Genomic DNA, 27,965 nt, shown 5'->3' with positions numbered 1-27,965 from the left:
TGGAAATAAGCAATATAGTAAGTCGTACAATATTATGTTCTCGTCAAATAGCGTGATTTTTTGTGATAAACCGTACTTAGATGTTTAAGGATTTTTTCTCTGATGTTAATTATGTTTACTGCTAATTATGGTCAAGATATTTTTAAAATCAATAGATCAAATATAGATATTTTAACATATAAATAATTAAATAAACAATTCTCAATGCTTACATAAATATTTAGTCGGCGAATGTACATGTACACGACATGATTGTCGGGGTTTCGTTTATCAGTGTTTATCTCTGAAGCTTACTTTTAATTGTTTTTATAATTTCTGCAAATAAATGATTTGTAAAATAATTGTTGATTTTAGAGATTCACAACTGGAAACATGGATATAACTTATAATTTAATTTATTTTCATGCCATTTTTTTCAAACTTATCCCTTTCTTCATATTATGAAATCCAATTCAATCAAAACTCAAGGTCAACCCACATGTACCTCTTCTGACAGTACGAAAAAAAAATCAGTTTTCTTAAGTCGGAGAATTACATAAATAATTATTTGTAATCTAAAATAATTAATAAGCCTTACATGTATTTAGTTCCAGAAATATCCATTTCTATTTTTTTTTTCATTTTTCAAAGGCGATGAAATAATTTCAAAAATTATTTGGAAGCTAAAATAAGTATTATACCTTATTTCGTTTTGAAAAAAAATCCATTCCTAAAGAATTTGAACTATTTTGCGTGAAGAATTGTGCAATTGCGTTAGCAATCGTGTAAGATCGTGTAATGTGTAGAATCGTGTGCGTGAAAGATTGTTCGTGTAACAGATTTTATCATGCGTTAATCGCTTGGAATCGTTCGTGTAACATGATCGTTCGTGTAAGTTGTCAACAATAGTTGCAGCCTCTGTATTAAAAAGTAGGTCACAGTGACCTACTTTTTGAACTTTGCAGGCATTCAATTTCAAAAGGTTTTAGAGGCATATTTTGGATATTTTAAAGCCTTTGATCTAAAACTTTGTAAGTTGATTCATCTTAAGTCCTTGAAAAACGTCAACTGAAAAGTAGGTCACTGTGACCTACTTTTGAAGTTTTATGGCTATATTTAAATATTTTGGGTACTATTTGGCTTAGAATCATCAAACTTTGTCAGTTGATGTATCCTGGGTCCTCAGAGTAGGTCAACTGAAAAGTAGGTCTCCGTGACCTACTTTTCAATTTATATGACTATAGTTAAATATTTTCAGGTACTAAAAGGCTTAGAATCATCAAACTTTGTCAGTTGATGCATTTTGGGTCTTCATAGTAAGACTACTGAAAAGTAGGTCACTGTGACCTAGTTTTGAAAATTTATGGCTTTAATCAAATATTTCAGGTACTAATTGGCTTAGAATCATCAAACTTTGTCAGTTGATGCATCTTGGGATCTCCGAGTATTACAACTGAAAAGTAGGTCAACATGACCTACTTTTGAAATTTTATGGCTGTATTTAAATATTTTTGGGTACTATTTGGCTTAGAATCATCAAAATTTGTCAGTTGATGCATCTTGGGTCCTTGGAGTACGTCTACTGAAAAGTAGGTCACCATGACCTACTTTTCAATTTATATGGCTTTAATGAAATATATCGGGTACTAATTGGCTTAGAATCATCAAACTTTGTCAGTTGATGCATCTTGGGTCCTCGGAATAAGTTGACTGTAAAGAAGGTCACAGTGACCTACTTTTCAATTTATATGACTATAATTAAATATTTATAGGTACTAATTGGCTTTGAATCACCAAACTTTGTCAGTTGATGCATCTTTGGTCCTCGGAGTATGTCAACTTAAATGTAGGTCACTCTGACCTACTTTTGGAACTTAATGGTTATATTTAAATATTTTGGGGTACTAATTTGCTTAGAGTCATCAAACTTTGTTGGTTGATGCATCTTGGGTGCTTGTAGTATGTTGACTAAAAAGTAGGTCACTGTGACCTGATTAAATATTTTCAGGTACTAATTGGCTTAGAATCATCAAACTTTGTCAGTTGATACATCTTGGATCCTCAAAGTACATCAACTGAAAAGTAGGTCAACATGACCTACTTTTGAAATTTTATGATTATAATTAAATATTTTAGGTATTAATTGGCTTAGATTCATCAAACTTAGTTAGTTGATGCATCTTGGGTCCTCAGAGAATGACAAGTGATAAGTAGGTCACCATGACCTACTCTCAGGTACTAATTGGCTTAGAATCATCTTGGGTTCTCAGAGTGTTTTATCTAAAATGTAGGTCATGATGACCTACCTTTGGAATTTCAAGGCTTTATCTAAATATACAGGATACTTAGAGGCTTCAAATAGAAGTGATAGGTTGTTCAGTTTTTCAGAAGAGCGATTCAAGGCCCTTGGGCCTCTTGTCACAGTTGGCTATTACTGGGTTTTTTTTTAGCTTGACATCATACTTGCCAATCTCCAACATGTAAAAATCTGGTCATGACCAGATTTGAAAGTAAAAAATCTGGTCATAAAGCGTAACAACATTCACGACATATTTACCTCGACTAAAATATATATATATATATATATATATATATATATATATATATATATATATATATATATATATATATATATACATGTATGTATTTGTGTATTGAGAATTCTTTTATTAAAAAGAGGCTTTAACTTGCAATGACAAAAAATTAATATATATTGATTAAATTTACATGTTTAAAAAGAGCATTGAAGGTTTCATTATTTAGTATTGACCTGAATTAAGTGTGGATTTAAAAAAAAAAAAGAAAAAGAAAGTCTTTTCAGAATCTGCATGTTAGTGCTAAATTTGAAAGTATTCCAATTTTGGTTTTGAAGTAAATTTTTCCTCTCCCGAATTAATTGAATTAACAAGTGCAATATGTATTAAATGTACAGATAGGCCTACACTATCTTCAATCACTTCATTTTATCTGATGAAAGTTGTTTTCCAAGATTCATTGATATATACATGAATACTGTTTCTCTTTTTTCTTGGTTCATTTGTTCCTGATGGCACTGATAACAATCTAGTTCTATCAGAAGCCATTATAAATTGACTTCAAACTTTGATTTGTCAAAACAACTCCCAGTTAATTGCTTACAGCTGCACTGATAATTTACTGGTACATGGCCTACTGAACATAGCCATCGGTATTGTTTACGTAGATCCAAGCTTTGGTTGTAACTGGAAGTTAAAAGTGTAACCTAAATTACGAACCAAATCCGGAAATTTGGAGATTTTCGGGTTGTTCGGCAAAAATCGGGTGAAAAGCATGACCTGCCGTGTCATAAAAAATAATCGGGTTAAGGGTCCAAAAATCGGGTGTAACCCAACAAAATCGGGTGAGTTGGCAACTATGCTTGACATTCTTCCAGATACCACAGCAGCCACAGTAATCAACTGTTTGAAACAACATTTTGCACATCATGGAACGCCAGATGTTGTAGTTACAGACAATGGTCCACAGTTCAAATCAACTGATCTTCATGATTTTTCATGTGATTGGGAGTTTCAGCATGTTACTTCTCCCCCCTATCATAGTCAGTCCAATGGGAAAGCAGAGGCAACTGTGAAAATTGTTAAGAACATTGTGCGCAAGTCTAAGAAAAATGGAGATGATTTATGGAAGACCATCCTTGGTTGGAGTAACACCCCAACTGTTGACATGGCCAGCAGTCCATCATAGCGTCTTATGTCACGAAGAACTCAACATTTATTACCATTGTCACAGGAATTAATCTAGCTCAGACTCGTGAAAGATGTAATAGGTAAAGTGAATTTCAAGAGACAAAAGGCAAAGTTTTACTATGTCAAAAGTGCTAAAGAACTTCCAGAACTTGAAATTGGTCAACCAGTCAGGATGATCCAAATACAGACCCAGAAAAGAAATGGAGTTACGTTACTTGCGTGGAAAACATTGGGAGGCGCTCCTACATTGTAGAGATCAACAACAAACAATATCGCTGAAACCGTAGAGACCTTCGAGCAACAAGCGAACCTTATGATACCAATTTGCAGTTGATTCCAGAGTATGATGATGCACTTGATGCACCCTCAGTCATTACCAAAAAAATCCAAAGTGAAAGACCTTTAAGTTGCTAAAATTCTAGCTCTTCGAAAGCCTTGTGAACCAAACACCGTTACCGCAAACCCAATAAGCCGTTGAACAAGTTTATGTGTACCCCAAACTTCCAAAGAAACTTGGGGACTATGTTCTGTGAATAGATTACTCAAAGTATAATTTCTGTTTTGCAATTCTTTTATTGAACTCTTTCAAATGCAAGAAGTTTTCATGTCAGAAAGTATGTTGTACTTCAGTTTTTTATTAGCTCACCTGAGCTGAAAGCTCAAGTGAGCTTTTCTGATCACCCGTTGTCCGTCGTCCGTCCGTCCGTCCGTCCGTCTGTCTGTCTGTCCGTCTGTAAACTTTTCACATTTTCAACTTCTTCTCAAGAACCACTGGGCCAATTTTAACCAAATTTGGTACAAAGCATCCTTGAGTGAAGGGGAGTTTACATTGTTAAAATAAAGGGCCAAACCCCCTTACAAGGGGAGATAATCAAGAAAAACCAAAAATAGGGTGGGGTCATTAAAAAATCTCCTTCTCAAGAACCACTGGGCCAGAAAAGCTGAAACTTATGTGGAAACATTCTGGGGTAGTGTAGATTCTAAATTGTTAAAATCATGACCCCCGGGGGAAGGGCAGGGCCACAATAGGGAATTCAAGTTTTACATTGAAATATATTTAAAAAAATCTTTAAAAAATCTTCTTCTCAAGAACCACTGGGCCAGAAAAGCTGAAACTTATGTGGAAGCATCCTGGGGTAGTGTAGATTCTAAGTTGTAAAAATCATGACCCCCGGGGGTAGGGCGGGGCCACAATAGGGAATCCAAGTTTTACATTGAAATATATAGAAAAAATCTTTAAAAATCTTCTTCTCAAGAACCACTGGGCCAGAAAAGCTGAAACTTATGTTGAAGCATCCTGGGGTAGTGTAGATTTTAAATTGTTAAAATCATGACCCCCGGGGAAAGGGCGGGGCCACAATAGGGAATCCAAGTTTTACATTGAAATACATAGAAAAATCTTTAAAAATCTTCTTCTCAAGAACCACTTAGCCAGACAAACTGAAACTTATGTGGAAGCATGCTGGGGTAGTGTAAATTCTAAATTGTTAAAATCATGACCCCGGGGGAAAGGCGGGGCCACAATAGGGAATCCAAGTTTTACATTGAAATATATAGAAAAAATCTTTAAAAATCTTCTTCTCAAGAACCATTAGGCCAGAAAAGCTGAAACTTATGTGGAAGCATCCTGGGATAGTGTAGATTCTAAATTGTTAAAATCATGACCCCTGGGGGCAGGGCGCGGCCACAATAGGAAATCCAATTTTTATATTGAAAAATCTTCTTCTCAAGAACCACTTGGTCAGAAAAGCTAAGACTTTTGTAGAAGCATCCTGGGGCAGCGTAAATTCTAAAGAATTCAAATCTTGACCCCTGGGTGTAGGGCGGGGCCACAATAGGGAATCCAAGTTTTACATTGAAATATATAGGAAAAATCTTCAAAAATTTTCTCCTCAAGAACCTCTTGGCCAGTAAAGCTGAAACTTATATGGAAACATCCTAGGGTAGTGTAGATTTTAGATTGTAAAAATCATGATCCCCGTGGGTAGGGCGGGGCCACAATAGGTATTACAAAAAGATCATCTGGTGAAGAACAGCAAGGCCAAAGTTATTCAGGTGAGCGTTGTGGCCCATGGGCCTCTTGTTTCTTTTGATGCAGAAATACTCAAGCTTTATGTTTCAAGATTTGTTTACATAGCAGAAACATTTTTTATTGATATTGTCTAAGTTTAAACTTGTAAATGAATTTCAAATGTAATTGTAATTCATTATCAAAGGAAGGGAGATGTTAGGATGTACGTTGATTAGTCTGACCCTTTTGTGTACTTGTGTATTACGTCATCACTTTTGTGTTAATCAATAAAATGTTGAACTTAAACATTTGGGTGAGGCTACAGTGGGAGATCAAACTCTTACATATGAATATATATTATAAAAATATATTGATATGGAAGCATCCACAGGCAGTGTAGATTCAAGTTTGATCAAGTCATAACCCCTTGGGATAGGATGGGGTCACAACGGGTGATCATAATTTTACATAGGAAATTCTGATGATGAATAATAGCAGGGCCATATTGACTCAGATGAATGCATAGGCCTCTTGTAAATATTTTTATATTAGATGGTGAAATAAAACAAATTGTCAAAAATCTATACAAGTACTGATGGATTAAATCATGTTTTGCACTTTTTATAAAACCAAGTTGAACACATTTATTCAAATTTGCCTCATGGGAACTACTCAGCTATTATGAAAGAAAAAACAATCATACACGAAAACAACACATGCAAATAATATATTTTATAGTACTCTAGTTATACACTAGTTATCACACAACACAGCCTGATATAACAGCTAGGGCATTGTTATTGTGTGAATTTCATTGTGTAAGAGGCCTTGGCCAATATGTGGTAGTTGATGGCTTGTACGTGAGGGGGATGGCCTAGTGAAAGTGTGAGGCTGATGGCCAGGAGTGGTTTTGGCCAATGGCCTTGCATGCATGTAAATGGCAGATGGCCTTGAGTGGATGCATCCAATGGCCTGTGTGATGAAAGGTCAACTATCAATCTATAATATTTTCTTGAATATTTTCCTTAACACCAATAGGGCTAATACAATATATTTTAAAAGGCGCCTCATCATATGGTTCATCTACATAACCTCTATAAACTTCAAACTTTCAAGAGTAAAGTGTCCACTACTTCTGGTTTCTTCCTAGCTGAATTTAGATTCTTGCATTTGAATGATGTAGGCAACTGAGAAATTCCTGTATCAAATGCTCTCTCTAGATCATTAATAAAAGTATTAAGGCCGAAGTTTTTTTTCTTTGGTTTATGATGCCGCCAACCTAATTTTCACCAATCGCAAAAATAAAAATAATGTCTCTGTCCCGTGTCGCATATAATTTACGTTCCGGGTAACTTAGCATTCCGGCCGGAATGCTAAATACCTATCATATTGGTTCCGGGCTGTAATAAACGTTCCGGCCCGCATAAGTGTGGTTCCAGCCATAATAAACGTTCTGGGCATCCAAGCACCCATTTAAAAACTTTATTTATAATTAAAATTTACAAATAATTTGGATTTTTTCTTTCTCTTAACGGGTTATACGATGCAGCAGGATTTAAACATATATCGATTTAGAAGAAGTGGGTGAATTAAAAAAAAAATGACCACCAAACTGAATTTTTTTGGCAAAATTCAACTACTTAAAACATATTTTTCACTTATATCATCATATTGCAAATGCATTCTAGTTTAAAATCCTGAAGTGGCAATAGAATAGACAATTGGATTAAAAAGTTTCAGAATTTTTATTAGTAAAATTTCTTTTGAAAAAAGAAAATATCATTACACCTTAAAAGACTTTCTAAAATACATAATCACAAGAAATTATAGTTTTTTATGCTTCAAAATGGTAAAAGGGGTATAAATGATTAAATCTAGACCTTGAATGAGTATCTTCTCTTGTACATGTGACAATTAAATTGGCTTTTTGATTGTTATTTTACATTATTTTTTCAATTCTGGTTTGAAAAGTTTTAATATGAAAAAAATATGAAACAATAAAATTCCCCAAAATTAACTTTTTTGTCTGTTCAAGTCAATTCTTTAAATCTAAGCCAAAAAAGAATTGTTATATACAAGTTCTCTTGCAAAAAATACTAGATTTTGAAGTGACCCTATGTAACATTATTGTGTTGCACTCCTGACATCTGATATGTATTTTATTTAACACTGTTTTAAAAATTATAACACACAATAACCCATTCTTACTTTGTAAATCAGTTTGTCATGTTGATATTTTTCATCGTTTACAGCAGGTTTTTCATATTTTGAAGACCTTAAAACATGATTATTTGCAAAGTGTGATATATATAAATTGTATTTAAGATATATGTGAAATGATAAAAACTATTCCCTGAATTGACTGTAAAATTTCTGTAATTTGTTGATAGACATATAGTGTTTTGAACATCAAATAAAATCAAGCATTTTTTTCAACTTATTTTTTAGTAAAGATAGTTAAAAAGCATTGGTAATTATGAAGCAGTTTTGTTGCACTCCTGACTGCAGTAAAGTTTAAAATTAAAACCATAGAACACAAAAATTCGTAAAGTGTTGAAAAATCAAGTGGTAATGAAATTGTGCAATACTTATAGTCCGATACTTCATAATTAAAACTGATGAAAGTATTTAAAATTCGCATTTTATCTGGAACTATACCCTATTTCATGTCAAAATACTAGCTTAAATGTATATTTAGAAGATAAAATATATTTTAACCCATTTCCTACTGCAGCCAATTCAGCTGGGCTTATCAGTAATACGAAGGATAACAGAGCTGCTGCTGAGAATGCTCAGTCAATTAGCACCATGTTTACATTCTGCCTGATAATTAGATAATTACTGTCTAGAGACATATAAAAGTATATATTTTCTAAAAGCTCTTGAAATTCTGCTTCTCATGGTATAATTTTCAGAAAGCAGTAGCAATATTATCCTCAATATTACTTTGAGTAAATAAAAGAAAATTTGTAAACACAATTTTTTTTTTTAATTCTTTTTATTCACATGCATTTTACTCAAATAAAGTGAATGTGAACAGCATAATTTTTTGGCATAAATTCATAAAACAACCATTTCTGCTTCAAATACATTTCACAGAATAAAAATATCTTGAAAAATAAAAAAGTTATTGCACTTCTTATACATGGAGTATTTCTTGAAATGAATAGCATCAATTTACTTTGCTTCAAATTTACAACCACCATCCAAAATTGACTTTAACAACAAATCTTAGCTATATATATATGTTATTTAAAGTGTTATATGTTGTCAGATAATGAAAGAATAACATCTTTTGAAAAAATTCCCAACTTAAATGTACTTACATAAAATTTATGGGAAAACAACAAGTCCTTGGAAAATATCCAAATGAACACACAATCAGATTTCTAAGCATTTGATTTACTTTTTCAACATCCTCATAATGTGCTTAGAACTGCACTCTAAGTGCACAGCAATGTTACATTGTTGACATCCAAATTTTGTCACACCTTTCCTCTGTCCCTGTGGTCCAGAAAGCCAACACTCACGGCACACTTTGTTCTTTGGAAACAGTTTCACGATGTCATGAGCAGTAACCCTGCTCCCACAGTCAACCTTTGGTGGTTCTCTTCTGGCCCTGGTGTCACCAATAAGATCCTCTACCAGCTCCTCTATAAAATCCTGAAAACCAGGCCATCTTTCCCTTGCTGCATGAGTGTGAATGTCCTTGGCGACAATGTACGCATTGTGGGCCGATGCCATCATCAAATAAAAGAAAATGCAGCGCCACCATTTCTTTGATCTGTGGTTCAGCTGGTAATACCCCACCATTTGATCACAGAGATCCACCCCTTTCATATTTTTCTGGTAATCGGCCAGCATGAGTGGGACCTGCACCACGCGATTCTCGGCAGCTCTTCTGGAAACTTGACCACGGTGGGCTGGATCATGGAAATTTGAAAGCACGATTACTGGTTTTGTGTCTTGCCATACACAGTAAGTCAGTGTGTCTTTCTGAGCAACGTGGAACTCATGTTTTTGAAGGCTTACTTTGCTAGGCAGAAGGTGTTTCGGAAGTCCTTTCCTGTTCACACGCACCGTTCCACAAGCCATGATTCCTCTGATATGAAGATCGTTTAGAAGTTCTGGACTTGTGTAAAAATTGTCCATGTACACACACAGGTTGGATCCAAAATAATGATGGCACAGGTCCATTACAACTCTGTGTGTAAGTCCTTTCTCTTGATTGTTTTCTTTTCCAGTGTATACTTGGAACTTGCTCAAGTATCCGGTATCACTTTCAGCCAGAGCCCAGACTTTCACACCCCATTTTACTGGCTTTGCAGGTAAGTATTGCCGAAACGATAATCTTCCCTTAAATTTGATCATACTTTAATCTACAGTTGTGTTCCCATAAGGCACATACAGTTCTGTAAACTTGTTGTTGAGATATTCCAAAAGATAACGTACCTTCCAAAGTTTGTCAGGTGTTTCTGGCTGAATCTCGTTGTTCTGGATGTGTAAATACCTCCAAATTAGGAAAAATCTGTCCCTGGACATTACTCTGTTGAAGTTTGTAGTGAACATCCACTTACTCTGTCTCCAGTAGTCAGCTTTGTCTGGAAGTCTTAGGATCCCCATGGCAAAACAAAGGGCTAAAAACGCCTTCATATCGCACATTTCAACAGGCGTCCATTTTGGAGCAAACGGAGGGGGTGGGTTTTTTTTCTCTTTCCTGGCGCGCATAATTGTTAGTTTCTTGAACTAACCTGTCAAGGAGTTCGTTGGTCCAAAACAACTCCATATACTGCCCAGCTGATGCCTCTTCCGGGTGCTCAACTGTTGCGCCACCAACTTTTCTGAATGGATTTCCAAGACGTGGTCAAAAATTTTCAGACACCCATTCGTTCTGAAACCCAAGGAAATCAGCATCGTCTTCATCATCTTCGTCAAAAATGTTGTAAATCCAATCATCAACATCCCCACGATTTATTTCTCGATCAATATCACCCACATTTCCTTCTATTTCGTCATATTCTGCTTCTATATCGCTACCATCGCTCAGTCCTTCATCTCTCTCCGCCATTTTGAAATTACGATCGCGTCAGTGCCTCAGATTTCTTTGTTTTAAACTAAAATTTCCCTCATGAATAGGTATCTAGTTTCATTTTTAATGTGCATGAGCAAGGGAAATTTCCACTTTGTCTAAATCTTGTAAACGTTTTATTCATCCGGGTTTTTATACAGTAATTCTAAGCCCTCTATGACGCTTATATGAAAACAACGACTGGAGTGGTATTCCGAAGGTAGGGTAAACTATGACTACAGTCGTATCGCGTAGGAAATGGGTTAAAGCATATTTTCCTTTAGAAGACAAACACAGTAACCCACCAGAAAAATTCTACTCATCATTTTTTCATTATTTTTATTCTTATTGGATGATTTATAATTCTAACATATTTGTTGCACTCCTGACCAAAAGCATTGGGGCCTTTAAAATAGAATTGTGAAGTGAAAATTACACAAGAACTTGTTCTGTTGTTTCAGTGATGTTGAGGAGGAATTACTTGAATTTTATGACAATGTTTTAGTGTGTTTATTTTTAACGTTCATTAAAAAAATCACAAAAGATAAAAACACATCTGAATTGAAAAAAATTGAAAAAGGAAGGATTTTGATAATAAAACTGTCAATAATTTAGCTTTAAATTATACAAAAAGATCATTATTAATTAATGAATACTTCTAAGCATTAAAAGAAGTTTTTTCGTCACACAACTTGAATCTTTAAAAAAATGTGTTGCACTCCTGACCATAGAAATATGGATCTGAAGCACAGACAGATCCTGTAATTGATAAATCTGTTTGGTAAAAATGTTCTTTGTGTCTTTATTTTCCAAAATAAAAATCAGAAAATCATATAATGATAATAGTTTTTTCATGCTTGGGAGCAAAACATCAAATGTTGCACTCCTGACATTATTGGGTATGCACATATACTTGACTCTCATTAATGCTGCTTGTATTTATATAACATTTTTAAGTTTTAAAATGTATATCAGTTATTATTTTACACTTCCAAAATTCTTTTTTGTCTTAATTTTCTATCAGAATTTTACAATTGATGTTTTTTCGGCAACACTAAATTTTTTCTGTTGCACTCCTGACATGGTATAACATTTTTTTAAACATCAGCCATGACCACAACTTGATTAAACAAAAGTTATGACAGTCCACATCTTTGAATATTATCAGGAAAGTCTTTATTTTCAACATGAAGCATTATTTTTTATTTCACAGATCTCCAAAAAATATTGAAATTTCAAAATGTCACAAAAAGGTGTTGCACTCCTGACAATTTTAGCATCATTTTTGGGCATAACTTTTTTGTTAATTGAGATATCAACGAGATATTTGGCAGTTATTTAGACACTATCTAATTATATAAAGACATATGCTGAGACATAGAAATCTATTTTCATTGCCTGTATTTTTAGTGTGGGTTGATAAATATGCTTTTGGTCATTTTTTTTTTAATTCACCCAAGTCCAAATGTACGGCCTTAAATCCATGGAATTATATGTAATTATGTTGTTTCTTTGTAAACAAAAGAACGTGAAGGTGTGAAACTTGTTTACATTGACATACCCCATCATGTTGTTTTATGACTTCCTTCTATCGATACAATATGCAGTCATGCGAATCACTTTGTCATTTCTGCAATTTTAAATGAGTTTTAGGCAAAGGGCACCCTGATCAGCTGGAAATGCTAATAGATGAATTATATTTACGATTAAAAAAATTACTGGATAATATTTTAATATCTTTATATATATTTTTTCAAACACCCATTGCGTTTTTGTAAAACCAAGTATATAATTAAATCACAATACATGAATGAACATAATAGGAGATGTGTGGGCGAAGGACCTGCAAAGGTGTGAATAGATATTAATTTCAGTGGAAAAATTATAAAGCATTTAATATGAAGAAAAACAATTTCCTGTAATAATTCAATAAAAAATTTGGTGGATTTTTTTCTTCTCGGATGAAATTTATTTTTTAAACAATCAATGTAATGCCAGCAAAATATGACGAACTTTAAAATTTCTAAGTTCCCGACCCTAGCAAAGGTTTCAACGGCACAGCTAAAAAGTATTGAATAAAACTCAACTCATTTTTATTTATACAGGTAAGTGCAGGTATCAGCATTTGTAATAATAACTCTGAAGAGGAAATGTAATACAGATACAGATTTGTATTTTACAGTCCTGAGAAATGAATAGTATTGTTAAGTCTGCACAAAATCCTACCCCCTCCCCCCTCAGGGTGCAGAAAACTTAGCCCGACTGGCTAACGGAAGAGGCATAGATATAAGTATATTTTACTTAACAATTTGAATGTCCTCGCTATAAAACGTTCATTTTCCCCCCGCTAAAATGTTGAACGCCGAGATTTATATACCATGTATTCAGAACTGTTTTGTCACCTACCTCAATTTTCTAAAGGCCAACCTGAATGATATATATAAATAAACGAAGTTTCAAAACAATAATTATTTGGAAAGAAGAAGAGATTACTCTTGAATTCTGTTAAAACATGTTTTCCGCCATAGAATGCAGTGGAAAATTGAAAATATCCCCCTCCTCCCGAGAAACGAAAATTCAGCGTGTAGTTTTCGTCAGTTGAAAACTGCACAGCTCCATTTCAAGTTAGTTGAATTAGGCTTTCATCTTACAATCTTGATTATGAGACAGGATGACATAATAAAATACTTAGGGAGAGTGGAATTTGTAGAATGTGTTAATGTGAACATGCGTGGATCTAGAAATATTTCAAGGGGGGGGGGGGGGTGTGATGACCTGCATTTTGAAAAGCTTCTTTAAAAATATGTCAAGAAGTATTACTGACAGAAGTCTGTACAATTATTAAGTGCTCACAACGTCCATGATCTCTGTAACTTAGGGACATTTATCCATTATGCTTTTAAGTTTAGAGAAAGTTTTTTCTTATAACATGATATGGTAATTCTCCATGAAATAATTATATATGACAATTGTGTAATCTATAAAAACTACCATACAATGCCATTATATATTATTTGGCATTGTTTGTTATTGTTGAAATGCCATAAGATATATGTCTAAAGCATTAAAAAATAATAATAAACTTTTAAGACTAAAATTGAAAGATTATGTGTCAAAGACAGGGTTACATGCTCACATTAAATACTGGAATTGTTTTAGATTAATAGTTAAAAAAAAGTTCGAACGCTTTAACGTAAACACATTAGGTAAAGTGAGAAGTAATAAAAAACAAAATGCGTTTGTGAAACACTGATGCTCCCATACGGCAGTCTTTTGTGAAAGGTAAAGTTTCTAAAGTGCAAGTTAAACTCTAAAGTCAAGGTCAAGAGATCAAAATGTTGTTTTCCAAAAAAGGACTTGTATCAATGAAAATGAAAATATGAAAGCCCAACAATCAACCGTTCAAAAGTTATATATTTTTTTAAAAGTGGGTCAAACTCAAAGGGTCAAAATCAGTGATACCCAGGGAAAGGACCCGTCTTATGAAATATACATGTGAGATATAAAAGCCCTAGCATCAAATGTCAGAAGTTATGGCCAAGGTTAAAGTTATTTTTTTTCAATAGTTCAAACTCCAAGGTCAAGGTCAAAATTGTTGGTATCCTAGAGAAATTAAGTCTTGTCACAAGAAATACACCTTCAGCGGGTAATCGTGTTTTTTTAACAAATGTTTCTCGACAAATCAGTTTCAACTAATTTACATGAAAGTATAATATCAGAAATCGTAACCAGACACATTATTTATGGTTCTGCGCTACTTTACCTTCGTAATAAAGTGGAAAAGAAACAACCTAGTAACAAAAGATGTTTGAAAATACATAGAAATTGTAACCCGGAACGTTAATTATGACCATAATTTTGGTTCCAGGCTACTTTATCTTCGTAATAAAGTGAAAAAAACCAGCCTAGTAACAAAAGTTGTTTAAAAATACACAGCAATTGTAACCCAGAACGTTAATCATGACCATGATTTTGGTTCCGGGCTACTTTATCTTTGTAATAAAGTGGGAAAGAAACAACCTAGTAAGAAAAATATTTGAAAATACTCTCAGCAATTGTAACCCAGAACGTTAATTATGACCGTAATTTTGGTTCCGGGCTACTTTATCTTCATAATAAAGTGAAAAAAACAGCCTAGTAACAAAAGATGTTTGAAAATACTCTCAGCAATTGTAACCTGGGACGTTAATTATGACCATAATTTTGGTTCTGGGCTACTTTATCTTCGTAATAAAGTGAAAAGAAAACCAGCCTAGTAACAAAAGATGTTTAAAAATAGACATCAATTCTAACCCAGAACGTCAATTATGACCATAATTTTGGTTCCGGGCTACTTTATCTTTGTAATTAAGTGGAAAAGAAACAACCTAGTAAGAAAAATATTTGAAAATACTCTCAGCAATTGTAACCCGGAACTTTTTTTAATTATGACCATAATTTTAGTTCCGGGCTACTTTTTCTTTGTAATAAAGTGGAAAAGAAACAACCTAGTAAGAAAAATATTTGAAAATGCTCTCAGCAATTGTAACCCGGAACGTTAATTATGACCATAATTTTAGTTCCGGGCTACTTTTTCTTTGTAATAAAGTGGAAAAGAAACAACCTAGTAACAGAAATATTTGAAAATACTCTCAGCAATTGTAACCCGGAACGTTAATTATGACCATTTTAGTTCCGGGCTACTTTATCTTCGTAATAAAGTGAAAAAGAAACAGCCTAGTAACAAAAGATGTTTGAAAATACACAGCAATTGTAACCCGAAATGTTATCTAATTTTTATTTGTAAAAAATTAATTAATTTTTCTTCGTACGCGTAATAAAGTGGAAAAGAAACAGCCTAGTACATGTAACAAATATGTTTGAAAATACTCTCCGCAATTGTAACCCGGAACATTAATTATGACCATAATTTTAGTTCCAGGCTACTTTATCTTCGTAATAAAGTGAAAAAGAAACAGCCTAGTAACAAAAGATGTTCGAAAATACACAGCAATTGTAACCCGAAACGTTATCTAATTTTTATTCGTAATAAATTAATTTTTCTTCGTACGCGTAATAAAGTGGAAAAGACACAACCTAGTACATGTAACAAATATGTTTGAAAATACTCTCCGCAATTGTAACCCGGAACGTTAATTCTGACAATAATTATGGTTCCGGGCTACTTTTTCTTCATTATAAAGTGGAACAGAAACAACTTAGTTACAAATATTTTTGAAAATACTTTATTATTATCTTTTTATAAGGTAGAATACAACGAACAGGAAAAAAAATGTTTGATATTACTCTCAGAAATTGTAATCTGGAAGAATAATTATTTTTAATTTGCAAATGATAAAAAAAAATGAATTAACAATTTTACATTTTTGCAGATGCTATAATTTAAACTCAATTTTTTATTTATTTTTTTTTTGGGGGGGGGGGGGGGACTCAGATAATTAACTAACATTTTTTTTTAATTTTTGGAACTGTTATAATCTCCTCTTTTTTCAAATTTGGGGGAGGGGGCTGAGATTTAAAAAATGGAGGGGTGTTACATTATTACAGCTTGCCTTCTGCCTACATGTATATATTTGAATTTTTTCTCCACAAATTTTGATGTTCATCAAACATAATGGTATGTATAAAACGATAAAGTTTTAAAGTGTCATAAAAATTGTCATTTTCTTATTGTGTTTTATGTATAAAAAGCACCAAGGAATAAAAATTATTTCCCTAATATCTTAAGGGGTGGGTGGGTAGGACATGCATCGAAGTTACAGAAAAGTGCATTTTAAGGCCTTTAAAACATAAAAAAAATCATTTAAAATTTGCTAAAACCTTGATTTTACTAAAATATTTGAGCTAATTCAGTTTACCTCACTGCTATTTTCACAATCAACATTTGCTGGTCTTTACTTCTCATATTACAACCTTGTTTTTTTTCTTCATACAGTCTTTAAAAAACAACAACAACATAATTTTCATTAATTACTTGTGTTTGTTTATTCTAAGGGAATAAACCATATCATTATGTTTTCATGTTTGTTTCATTGCAGAATAAACCAGATATTCCTGAAATATCCATTGTTAATTTATCACAAAAACTATATAACTATCTACATCAGTGAATTATATTTTTTATGTTTGTTTATTTCTAATGGAATATAATTCATATTTTCATGCCAAGTGATAATATCTATGAGGAATGGAAGCCATGTATTCGAGGCTCAACATAGTGGAATTTGCAACACTTGTAATATCATTTAAACAGAGAATGCATCTCTGTAAATACATATACCATTTTGTATTTAATTCTTTATCAGATTAATTATAAAAATAAAATTTACTGATAAAATTTATCTTTGACATTGTGCTTTTTCTAGGCTTTTGTAACCTCAGTCTAGTTTATCTTCTATCCTCTTTACCCTGTAAATACCGGGTCTGCGTGCATTCAAGCGAGAAATTCACACCTGATATGCACTAAATAAACAAAGGGACTTAATTTGTATGCATTAGATAAACAAAGCCTTTCATGCGACCAAATTTTATTCGGTGTATATGTATCAGAAAGCTTTTTTACTTGGGCTATTTATTCATCAGCTGTTCATTTATTTTTAAAAATGGCTGTACAAAAAGGGCATGACGCCTTATAAAAAGAACATTGCGCCACATGAGAATGGCATTCCGCTGTGCCATGCTTAATCCTCAAGGCAAAAACTACTTCTATGATTCAGTGTAGAATGAAATCTGGCAGATAATAATTGAGAGATACCGCGATTCGAAGATTGCAGCCATGGCTGGAACCAAACTTACAGTAAAATCCGGAACCAATGTTATGATTTTAAGGTTCCGGCCGGAACGCGAAGTATCCGGAACGTAAATTATGCGACACCCGACGTCTTTTTCCAGGTTTTTCTCAGTTGAACGATGGGTTTTAAAATGTAGAATGCATCTAAGTCAAATAAGCGCTTATCAATATATGAGACCTTTGCAATCATTTAGATGACCATAAATAGACACCATGTGCAGGCCAAAAATGGTGATTACATGTACTGTCATAAAAACAAGGTAATTCTTCACTGAAAGCAATGGCAGACATTTAAAGAACTTTTCTACATGGAAAAGTGCATCAAATCTTTGGTACATGATGCCCTTTACCACCATTTCTCCAATTGCAATGTCTCAGTTGGTTAGAATTGAAGAATTCACAACCCAGCTGACTTAACAGACACAAATAAATATTTATTTTGGTGTTGAGATCAAGATATGTCATGGTTAAAGTCAAGCTGACTGGTATTTCACTGGATATATTCAAATAAATATGAACTTTTTGTTTGTAAAATTATAGAATTCAATCCAATACTACAAGTCTTCAATAATTTAATATTCAATTTAGATCAAAGCCTTTTCAAGTGCTTACTTATTAATAAATAATGAACATTACGTACTGTGCAGGTAATAACAAAAAATTTAAGAAGGACTTGATCTAGAAATTATTAGGCTTGCGTGCTGCAGGTTGAAGAAACTGATAGCTGATCAAATTATTATCACCTTTATTTCAACAATTACTTTTAATTGTTAAACAATTACGTATGTATTTCTTTTTCTTTAATATAAATTTAAATTTAAGTTTGAACCCATGTTTTGTGTTTGTGGGGACATTGAGGTTCATAACCATCAAATATCACTGAAGAGCATACTTTCTTGAACCAAGCACCGTTTGACAAATAAATGTCAGAACTAAATGAAAATGACATTCAGTCTAAAATTAGAAATACATTAGTTAAGGAATGTTTTTAAGATTTGTGTGAGTAATTGGTGTGTAAATCACACAGACTTGTCACGTAGACATATTTCATGAAGCGCGCTAGTGCTTCATGAAAAATATGCCTATGTGCAAGTCTGTGTGATTTACACACCAATAATTCACACTTAACTGAAAAACATTCCTTATATTTACATTTTACATGCTTAAATACACCAAAAATATATTCAATGTTTGAATTTCTTGCTGCCCTATATCATCATATTTTTAGTAACGTCTCTGTAACCTCATTGTGACATCACTTTAGCGCGAGTTTCTCCGTGTATATTTCTATGCGTGAGTACGAGTACACAAAAATGGCTTTCAAATCAATTGCACAGTTGGCTTAGTAGAAAAACACAGCAAATGTAAATATAGTGTAATAAAAAGAGTAAAATGATCAAGTACAATAAAGCTTATAAATATAATTGGTGTGTATTATTTTTATTCAAAATTGCATTACTGCTATTTTAAAATGAAATCAGTTAAATCCTTAATTATTTTTATTTTTATTTTTTCACCAGCCATCGTCGTCCATTGGTGGGTTGTTTTTTCGTCGTCCGTGGGTTGTAAACTTTTGAACATCTTCCTCTCATAAACTGCTGAACCGATTTCAACCAATTTTTGTGTAGAGCATCTATGGGCAAAGGGGGACAAAAATTGTGAATTTCATGGTCCCTGCTCCCCTGGGGCCTGATGGGTGGGGCCAAAACCATCAAAATTAATGCAATTTTTAAAAATCTTCTTTATTCTGGACATCAAGGAGTCAAACTGTTGGCATAATTATAACAAGCAATGAATCCTTTATCTAAATTTTGAAATTCATGGCCCCAGTGTAAGGGGATCTGGAGTTGGATGGGGCTTTATTGATCATATAGTGAAAATGCATTGATTCTTTGAAAATCTTCTTCTCCACCCCAGTATAATTAGCTCACAAACTAAGTGCATGGTTATGATGAGTAAGAGTGCCTCTTCCAAAATTGTGAAATTCATGGCCCCTGGGTCAGGGGTTCTGGTGTTAGAGTGGAGCTGTATTGATTGAATAAAGAAATATGTATGAATTCTTTGAAAATCTTCTTCTATGCTCCTGGGTATTGAGCAAGCAAAGTAAGTGCTTGGTTATGATAAGCAAGGATGTCTCTTCCAAAATTGTGAAATTTATGGCCCCTGGGTCAGGGGTTCTGGTGTAAGGGTGGGACTGTTGATTATACAGTGAAAAATGTATTAATTCTTTGAAAATCTTCTTTTTTTCCTCCAGGGTATTGAGCAAACAAAGTAAGTGCAGGTTATGATGAGCAAGGATGCCTCTTCCAAAACTGTGAAATCCATGGCCCCTTGGTCGGGGTTCTGGTGTTGGGTGGGGCTCAATGTATTGATTGTAAAGAGAAAAATGTATTAAATAAATTCTTTGAAAAAATTTTCTCTGCTCCTAGGTATTAAGCAAACAAAGTAAGTGAATGGTTATGATGACAAGGATGCCTCTTTCAAAAATGTGAATTTCGTCGCCTCTGGGTCATTTGTTTTGGTGTTAGGGTGGGACCCTATTGATAACATTATGAATATTTATTAATGTGTTGAAAATTCTCTTCTGTGCTCCTGGGCATCCAGGAGGGAAACGGAGTACAAAACTGTATTGAGCAAAGGTATTTTTACCAGTTTGTAAAATTCTGGACCACTTGATCAAGTGTTCTGGTGCTGGGTAGGGTTCTATTGATCTTGTAGTGAAATCTGTATTCAGCTGATAGAAGTTATTCTCCTTTGCTATTCACCAATGATAATTAATTACAGTAATTAATGTATCTGATAGGTCACTATTGATTAAAAGAATTACATATATGCAAGAATTTTTGATGTATTTAATAATACGAAAAATACTTTCAAAGGTTTTAATGACCAGGTAGACTGCCAGCTAGGCCACCCTGTTCCTGTACTGCTAGGAGACAGATTCCATAGGTTGAGAGTTCAACCACAAATTAGGGTGGAAGTGGGTATCCTTATAAAAAGAGAAATTTTTTGTGCTTTCTATATTAATACTTCTTCACTTAGGGCAGTTATGTTAGTTTAAGAGTTGTAAGATGTGCTTTATGAATTAAAAAAAAAATTAATTTCATTACAATGTGTATCAGTAACCATCCTCCAGTAAAACTAATGTTCAAATAACTGTTTCTCACTTTCATTCTCAATGACTGTAGTGTAGGGCGGCACCGCAAGAATTCCATCGGCATTGAAAGCAAGTTTTTGACTTGCCTAGATGGCTGAGTGGTCTAGCGTGCTGTTCCTGTACTGTTAGGAGACAGATTCTATAGGTCAAGAGTTCAGCCCTGGGTTGGGGCAGAAGTGGGTATCCTTATAAAAAGTGAATTTCCTTGTCAATGCTCTCTCTCTCTCTCTCTCTCTCTATATATATATATATATATATATATATCTATACTTATAAATTAATAAATTTTGCAAATAAACTCCGAAACGGGTGCACTAGAGTTCTTACTTACTCCCCTAACAATACACTAGATACAAGCTGATGTCCGTAAACTATATTTAGATTTCACTCGCATAGTAAGTATCGTACATTAAATTAAAAGTCTACTTTCATTTTCTATAAACAGCCATGAAATAGCTAAAGCGTGAGTACGATGGCGTTTCCGGTTGGCGGATCTAAGTTACTGGCAATTTTTAATGAAACTGACAACAAGCAGTCGTTTATTTATTACATAAAACGTCATCACTGAATTATTCAATCAATACTCGATTTAAATGATATAAAAGAAATAAATTGTGATAACCGATTAAAAAGGGAAATGTGCAAAATATTTTCATCATTCACCGATCTTTATATTGACGGAAGCTTCTAGAACATCTTATAGCATCGAGCCCGATGTTAAGAAAAAAAACGAGGCGATTATGGCTACATGACCATAAAAAAGGCTTTTGTGTAAATCGTCATAATTGAAATGATGGTAAATCACTGATAACACTATAAGTTGTGAATATAATTATATATCGAAAGACTATTACATGTACATGTATGTAGTAGGTTTTCCTAATAAATTTATCGGTAAAATTTGTATATATTCCTTACTAAGAGCATCATGGCAACGACCCCGAAGTACAATCTGTACTTCGTAATAAACTTGCTTACATGAGAAGAGAAAATTAATGAATAAGGTATTGTTCAAATACAATTAAAGATGTAAAATTTTGCGCTTTAATCAATGCACAGTTCATTTCTGAATACAATCTTTTATAGCTACAATAATGTAGCCCTCTTCTTTTTTGAGGGGGGGGGGGGGGGGGGGGGCAGAAAATATCAGATCAAAAAAAAAAAAAAAAAGATCGGAGAGGGCTACATTATTGCAGCTTAGTCTTTTGTATCAAATACTCAGCCTATTCATAGGGGTTAAAAGCTAATTTTTACACAGGTACTTGGTTCTTGGTTTATAAATATGTATGTACCTTATTGATAGGTAAAAAAGTAAAGTACATTTTTACATATCAATAAGGTACAAACATATTTATAAACCAAGACCCAAGTACCTGTGAATTTTTACCCCCCCCCCTCCCCCCCCCCATCAATTTATTAGTAAAATGTGCATATTCGTTGCTTTTATCCTTGACGGAAATGAAATAAGAGCATCTGAAGTACGTACAATATCCATAACATAGTATAACAGGTTTCACAATAAACGTCAATTAATGAAATTTCTATTTTTCAAGTTTAAAAAAAAAAAAACAAATAAAACAAACACAAAAAACGGGGTGGGGGGGGGATAGGTAAATCTACTTCATGTGGGATTTTGAACAAAGTATTTGTTCCTGCTATAAGCCTGTAGGCTGTCAGTAGAGAACTACAATATATTTTCTGTTGGTAGTGGTATAAATTCAAGTCCCCGCGCTTGCGCGGGATTTCATCTAGTATATATATATATATATATATACACCGTATAAGTTGAATTTTTAGTGAGATGCAAATTTAGCGATTTTTCCTGAAATATCCATATTTAATTTTATAGCCAGAAGTAATTTTATTGATTTTATGATGCCTTTCTTGAAAGGTAAGAGTAACCTCAAAAGTAAGAATAAATTGTTAGTGATATATAATTTTAGTGATCTCAACACCCTCGCTAAAAATACCAAAATTGGATCCTCACTAAAATTTCTGCTTTTATATATATATATATATAGATAGATAGATAGATAGATAGATAGATACTGTAGATAGATAGATAGATAGATATATTATGTACAATACAATTTATTTAGTATCATACCGGTTTTATATCATGCCTCTTTTTTTACCATAGATTTTTTTTTCTTAAGAAATGGTTTTTAACAAAATTCCTTGTATTATTAGGTAAAAGTGTACACTTCGTTTGCTATAAAAGAACATTTTCATCACGAATATTTTTTCATGGCCCCAGATTTTCAAAGAATTAATGAATTTTCACAATGGAATTAATAGAGCCCAACCTTAACACCAGAACCCCTGACCCAGGGGCCATGAAATTCACAATTTTTAGGCCCCTTCACCCATAGATGCTATATGCCAAAATTGGTTTGGGAGTTCCAGAGAAAAAATTGAAAATGATCAGATTTTAATGCACGACGAACAACGCACGAAGACGAACAAAAAAATAGCAATAAAAATAATGCACTTTCACTATAAGATCTGTATTGCCTGACCCTATCAGCAGAATCCCTGACCCAGGGGCCATGAAATAAAACTACAAATTACAGAGAAAAGCTATTGAATATGAATTGCATATTTAGCTAGATTTTAGAGATAGGCTATAGAACACAGAGACAAAGATAAGAGACCAAGATATACTAGTTATATAATGGAACATGGAAATTAAGTTTTCCTGCGTCTGCTTGAAATCTTGTTTCATGGGTTGAGAGGAATGCTGTTTAACACTATATCATGCTGCCTACTAACTTGATATTGTTAATACAGTGCTCCCTCGGTATATTGCCAACTTTTGTCCAAGACAAATTTTGGCATTAAAGCGAGGGTGGCAATATAACGAGTTCTGTCATAAATTACAATGCAATAAGCCCAGTTCAAGATGAATACGTAATTCATTTTAGTTAAAATCAAATGTCATGCTTTTGCGCGTGTGTACATACATATACACTCAAGCGCAACTTTCATTTCTTCCGGAAAAAAGTCATTAATGTATTTGTTTTTAAAATGAAATGAAAATGTCACAATATTACAACATTTTTCAATTTCCCGCTCATTCGCTCTTCTGTTGATCCTGGGTCGAAGAATTTAACAACCCGATGATAACGATGATAACGGTGTCAATAGCAGTTATAGTCTCTCGGTATACAAAAGTTTTTGAGGTTTATCGTCAATATCATCTGAATCAGAAGTAGATTATTTCACCATCTCAATAATACTAGATCAGTTAAAAAAGTTCGGTAACAGACAAATGGAAAGTCACGTGCCAGGGTACATGAATCTGTTGTAATATACACGTATTCTCATGTTTGCTAGTACCTGAGTACTTTCTCTTCCTATTCTGTTTTGATATTCATCAATCAATCCATTAGGTGTCCAACAATTGATGACTGTTTCAGGGGTAACGGAATCCCATGCTATTTTCACGTGCGGAATTATAGTAGTCTAAAAATAGAGATGGAATTTAGAATTTGGTTTTTTTATATATGGGGAATAAAATGATTTTTTCATTTATTATGGCCTGGTCCGGTGAAAGCAACAATCGGCGATTTACAGTTAAATAAAATGTACAATTATTTGTTTGGGTTTATTTTAAATTTTCGTTTGTAATCTAAATTTGTACGCTTTCTCTTCCCTGACTTTCCCATTATTGTGATGAAATAATACTTCAATCTTATAAAAACAACACAAAAGAAATTGCTAATTTTGAGTTTTATAAAACGATTATCTTTAATTTAGCTGAACTCCTTGTTCAGCCAGTCACGCTTCACTGTCAAAGCACGGGTGTGACGTCCAAATTACCGACGCGCGCTAGATAATTGGCATTGTTACCGAGGGTTTTCCTTATATAATTTGACCTTTTGTTTCCCCAAACAAGTGGCGGATGGCATTAAGCGGGGGTGGCAATATAACGGGTGTATTAACACAGGGGGAAATCCGTTCTTGGAGAATTCCTGGCATTAAGCGGGGGTGGCAATATAACGGAGGGCAATATAGCGAGGTAGCACTGTATACTGTAAATGTATTTTATTTGGCACGTACGATAGTTGTCGGAAATTGACTTTTCAGCAAGTTAGCGTACTAGATTTGATTTAGTGCTTTCTGGATGTGCTTTATATGAATATATATACACATGGCAGTTAGCGATGTACTTGATTTAGCAAAGGGTGCTTTCTGCAAAAGGCGCAAAATAGAATGCATAGCCAAATGTAATACTTTTACAGTACCCCGGTCCACGTGCCATAGTAACCAAATATCAAATTCCATAAATTATGTGGTTTTCAGTTGGCCTTGCATGGAGCCTAATAAATGATGACATGTAAGCATCAGACGATGTCACAATGTGAACATTTCTTATGGAATGGTTTATTTAACTCCGAGAAAATAAACTTTATTAAAAAATTATTGACAGGATAATTTCATTATGTAGACACTTATAGGGGTTATTTGGAAATAAATGGGTCCTTGAAAAAATGTACATTGGGCAAAGCTTACACTTCACCAAATATTTTTTCAAGAACCCCTTATATTTCTGTATTACCCCTCCAAATGTCTACATAAATAATAATGGCTGACACAGACTTTTGAAAACTAATACACATATAAAGCGCATACGATACAGATTTACAGATTATTGATTACAGAATTGAAATACTTTTAAGAATTAGTTATAGATTACATACATAAAGCATCTTCATGAGTCTTCAGGATTAGATTAATGGAACTGCCTATTCACATTTTAGGTGGTTTTCATATGGAGTGAATCAGTGCACTGGGAAGGAGGACTGGTTATATAAAGAAGATTACTGGAAGAGAGACTGGTCCAAATGTCCAGATATTTTTTGAAACCAGCTGAAGAGGTCATGAATGTAACTTTTATGAAATTGAGCAATGTGAAAGTATGTATCAGATGGCCATCACTGTGAACTCTCTGTATTAGTCACTAGTCACTAAATTACTGATGTCCAACAGACTTTTCATATTATATCAATACACATTATTGATAGTTTAGTTTGGAAGATGAAGCAAATGTAATATATCACACTACCTTTCAATAAGACTGTTCCACTGTTTTAAAACATCTATCAATTACTCTATGATTATTAATCTATCAAAGTTACTGCAAACATAGCACCTTATTAAGAAATAAATTTTTACTGCAATTTTATTTCAAAATAGTATGTTCTTAATTGTCCTGACGCCTGTACAATATGGATTTGAAGAGAAGATGAAGGAATACTAGATACTGTCATAAGACAGTATGTAATACCCGCACTAAGGTGTACTAGATACTGTCATAAGACAGTGTGTGATACCCGCACTAAGGTGTACTAGATACTGTCATAAGACAGTGTGTAATACCCGCACTAAGGTGTACTAGATACTGTCATAAGACAGTATGTAATACCCGCACTAAGGTGTACTAGATACTGTCATAAGACAGTATGTAATACCCGCACTAAGGTGTTTGTCTCCAAATGCACTCTCCTTCATGATTGGGTAACCAGGGAAGAATCCAAAATAATTCTATAATTTAAATCAAGCATAAAATGCTCAGGTGAACATGTGGCCATCTACCAAATTCATTACCAGTCTGATATTACAGAATATGATGTAAATTCTGTTTAACAGAAAATTTTTGAAAGAAGATTTTTGTTAAAAAAAAAAAAAAAAAAAAAAAGAGAGGGGGGGGGGGATTTTTGGCTCATGTTTGGAATTTGTTGAATCTATATTGTCAAAACAACAAATATGTGCATATCATTTTTGATAAACTTTTAAAATTTAGATGCCAAAATGACCACTTCTGGAAATGATCGAATTGTGCAAATTTTTTTTCAGTATATGGGTCGGAAAAGCACCCTTTCCGAACCCACACCCGATCAACTACATGTACATCAAAAATCAACCCGGCCACCCACAATTCGTCTGTTTTCCTGTCATATTTAGAATAGATAACCCAATGTTATGTAAAAAAAAAAAAAAAAAAAAAAAAAAAAAACATATCAATGTAATTTTGATAAAAATTTTATACATTACACCTTCTTGGAAAATTTCTGCATCTGGCGTTGGAATTACGTCACTCTGCGAGCACTACTTTTACCGTTATCATAATTTGGTTGCACATACATCATTATTCTCATGATTCTTAATGTGTTTTAAAGAGGCTGGGGGGTTGTGGCCATTTTTAGACTATATTGATCTCCTTTAGAAGAAGAGCTCCATATGAAGATATAGAAAATGATCAAATTTTAAAACTAAAATTTTTGAAATTTTTCTTTGCCAAATGATAGTTGACAGCTTAAGATATCATGTCTAAAAAATTAAGTTAAATCTGGTGGTTAATTTGTGGTTAATTTGTTGAACCCCCCCCCCCCCCCAGCCTCCTTAAATGGATTATATTATGAAGTTTACAGTACCTACAACAGGCGGTAAGTACATGTATGTTATGATTATATATTTAAGGTTTAGACCTGTATAGAATGGGGTAAAATAAGCTGGAGTGCAAATGGTTTGAAAAGAGTCAAAGATCATTTGTTGCCACATGCATTGAAGCACGTCCCTGAGGTCATTCCTAATCTCTGGAACTGGAATTAATCAAATAGCTTTCATTATCCCCTCGCGCAACTAGTTGCGGAGGGGATATAGCATCGCTGCTGTGCGTATGTGTGTGTGTTAGTGTGTTAGTGTGTCTGTTACAGCTTGTGGGCAAGATTTAAAGAGAACCTTTGCATTATCATTTCTCAGTCTTCACACACTTATGTGGCATTGTAAAAGGACTAACCCTATTCATTTTCAAGTTAATCGGTGATGTAGTTCTTAAAATATCGTGTTTTTAATAACTTCAAACCCTGCAATTTTATGTACGAGTTGACAATACTCACTTCCGGTAAATTAAACAGGTTAAAATTCGGGTCGTTTCGATAGAGCCGCTTCGGTAAGTTCTACATTGTAATATTATTGTGTATCTTGAGAAAAGTTTGTGTGAATTAAAAGTGTCATCTCTGTCACTGAGTAACTGAAATAATTTGATGAACGTCGCGGTTTCAATGCACTACACGTGTGTGTGTTTACAATAGGGGCCTGTGGAATTTAATCTTGAGGTGCACATAATTCTTGAAAGCTATAAATATAAAGTTTCACAAGTTTCATTGACATCTCAACACCGGTATATTGTCATTTTTCACTACAAAAAAAAAAATTACTTCCGTGCGTAT

The 27,965-nt window shown here is 33.6% G+C and overlaps 1 protein-coding gene across 1 annotated transcript in view; it reads left to right on the top strand.

Annotated features, from left to right (window-relative positions):
* Positions 1 to 25,918, top strand: part of LOC133185588 (oxysterol-binding protein-related protein 1-like) — a 329,016-nt gene extending 303,098 nt beyond the window's left edge. The window contains exon 26 of the mRNA XM_061320895.1: positions 25,494 to 25,918. Within this exon, the coding sequence (XP_061176879.1) occupies positions 25,494 to 25,596 (103 nt within the window). The 3' untranslated portion in view covers positions 25,597 to 25,918. The remainder of the gene's footprint in view (positions 1 to 25,493) is intronic.
* Positions 25,919 to 27,965: the final 2,047 nt, after the last annotated feature.

Source organism: Saccostrea echinata, unplaced genomic scaffold (genome assembly GCF_033153115.1).
Source record: "Saccostrea echinata isolate AGI-Se365-2 ecotype Australia unplaced genomic scaffold, CSIRO_AGI_Sech_v1 ptg000001l, whole genome shotgun sequence".
NCBI classification, from domain to species: Eukaryota; Metazoa; Mollusca; class Bivalvia; order Ostreida; family Ostreidae; genus Saccostrea; species Saccostrea echinata.
This window is presented reverse-complemented; position numbering and strand designations above follow the sequence as displayed.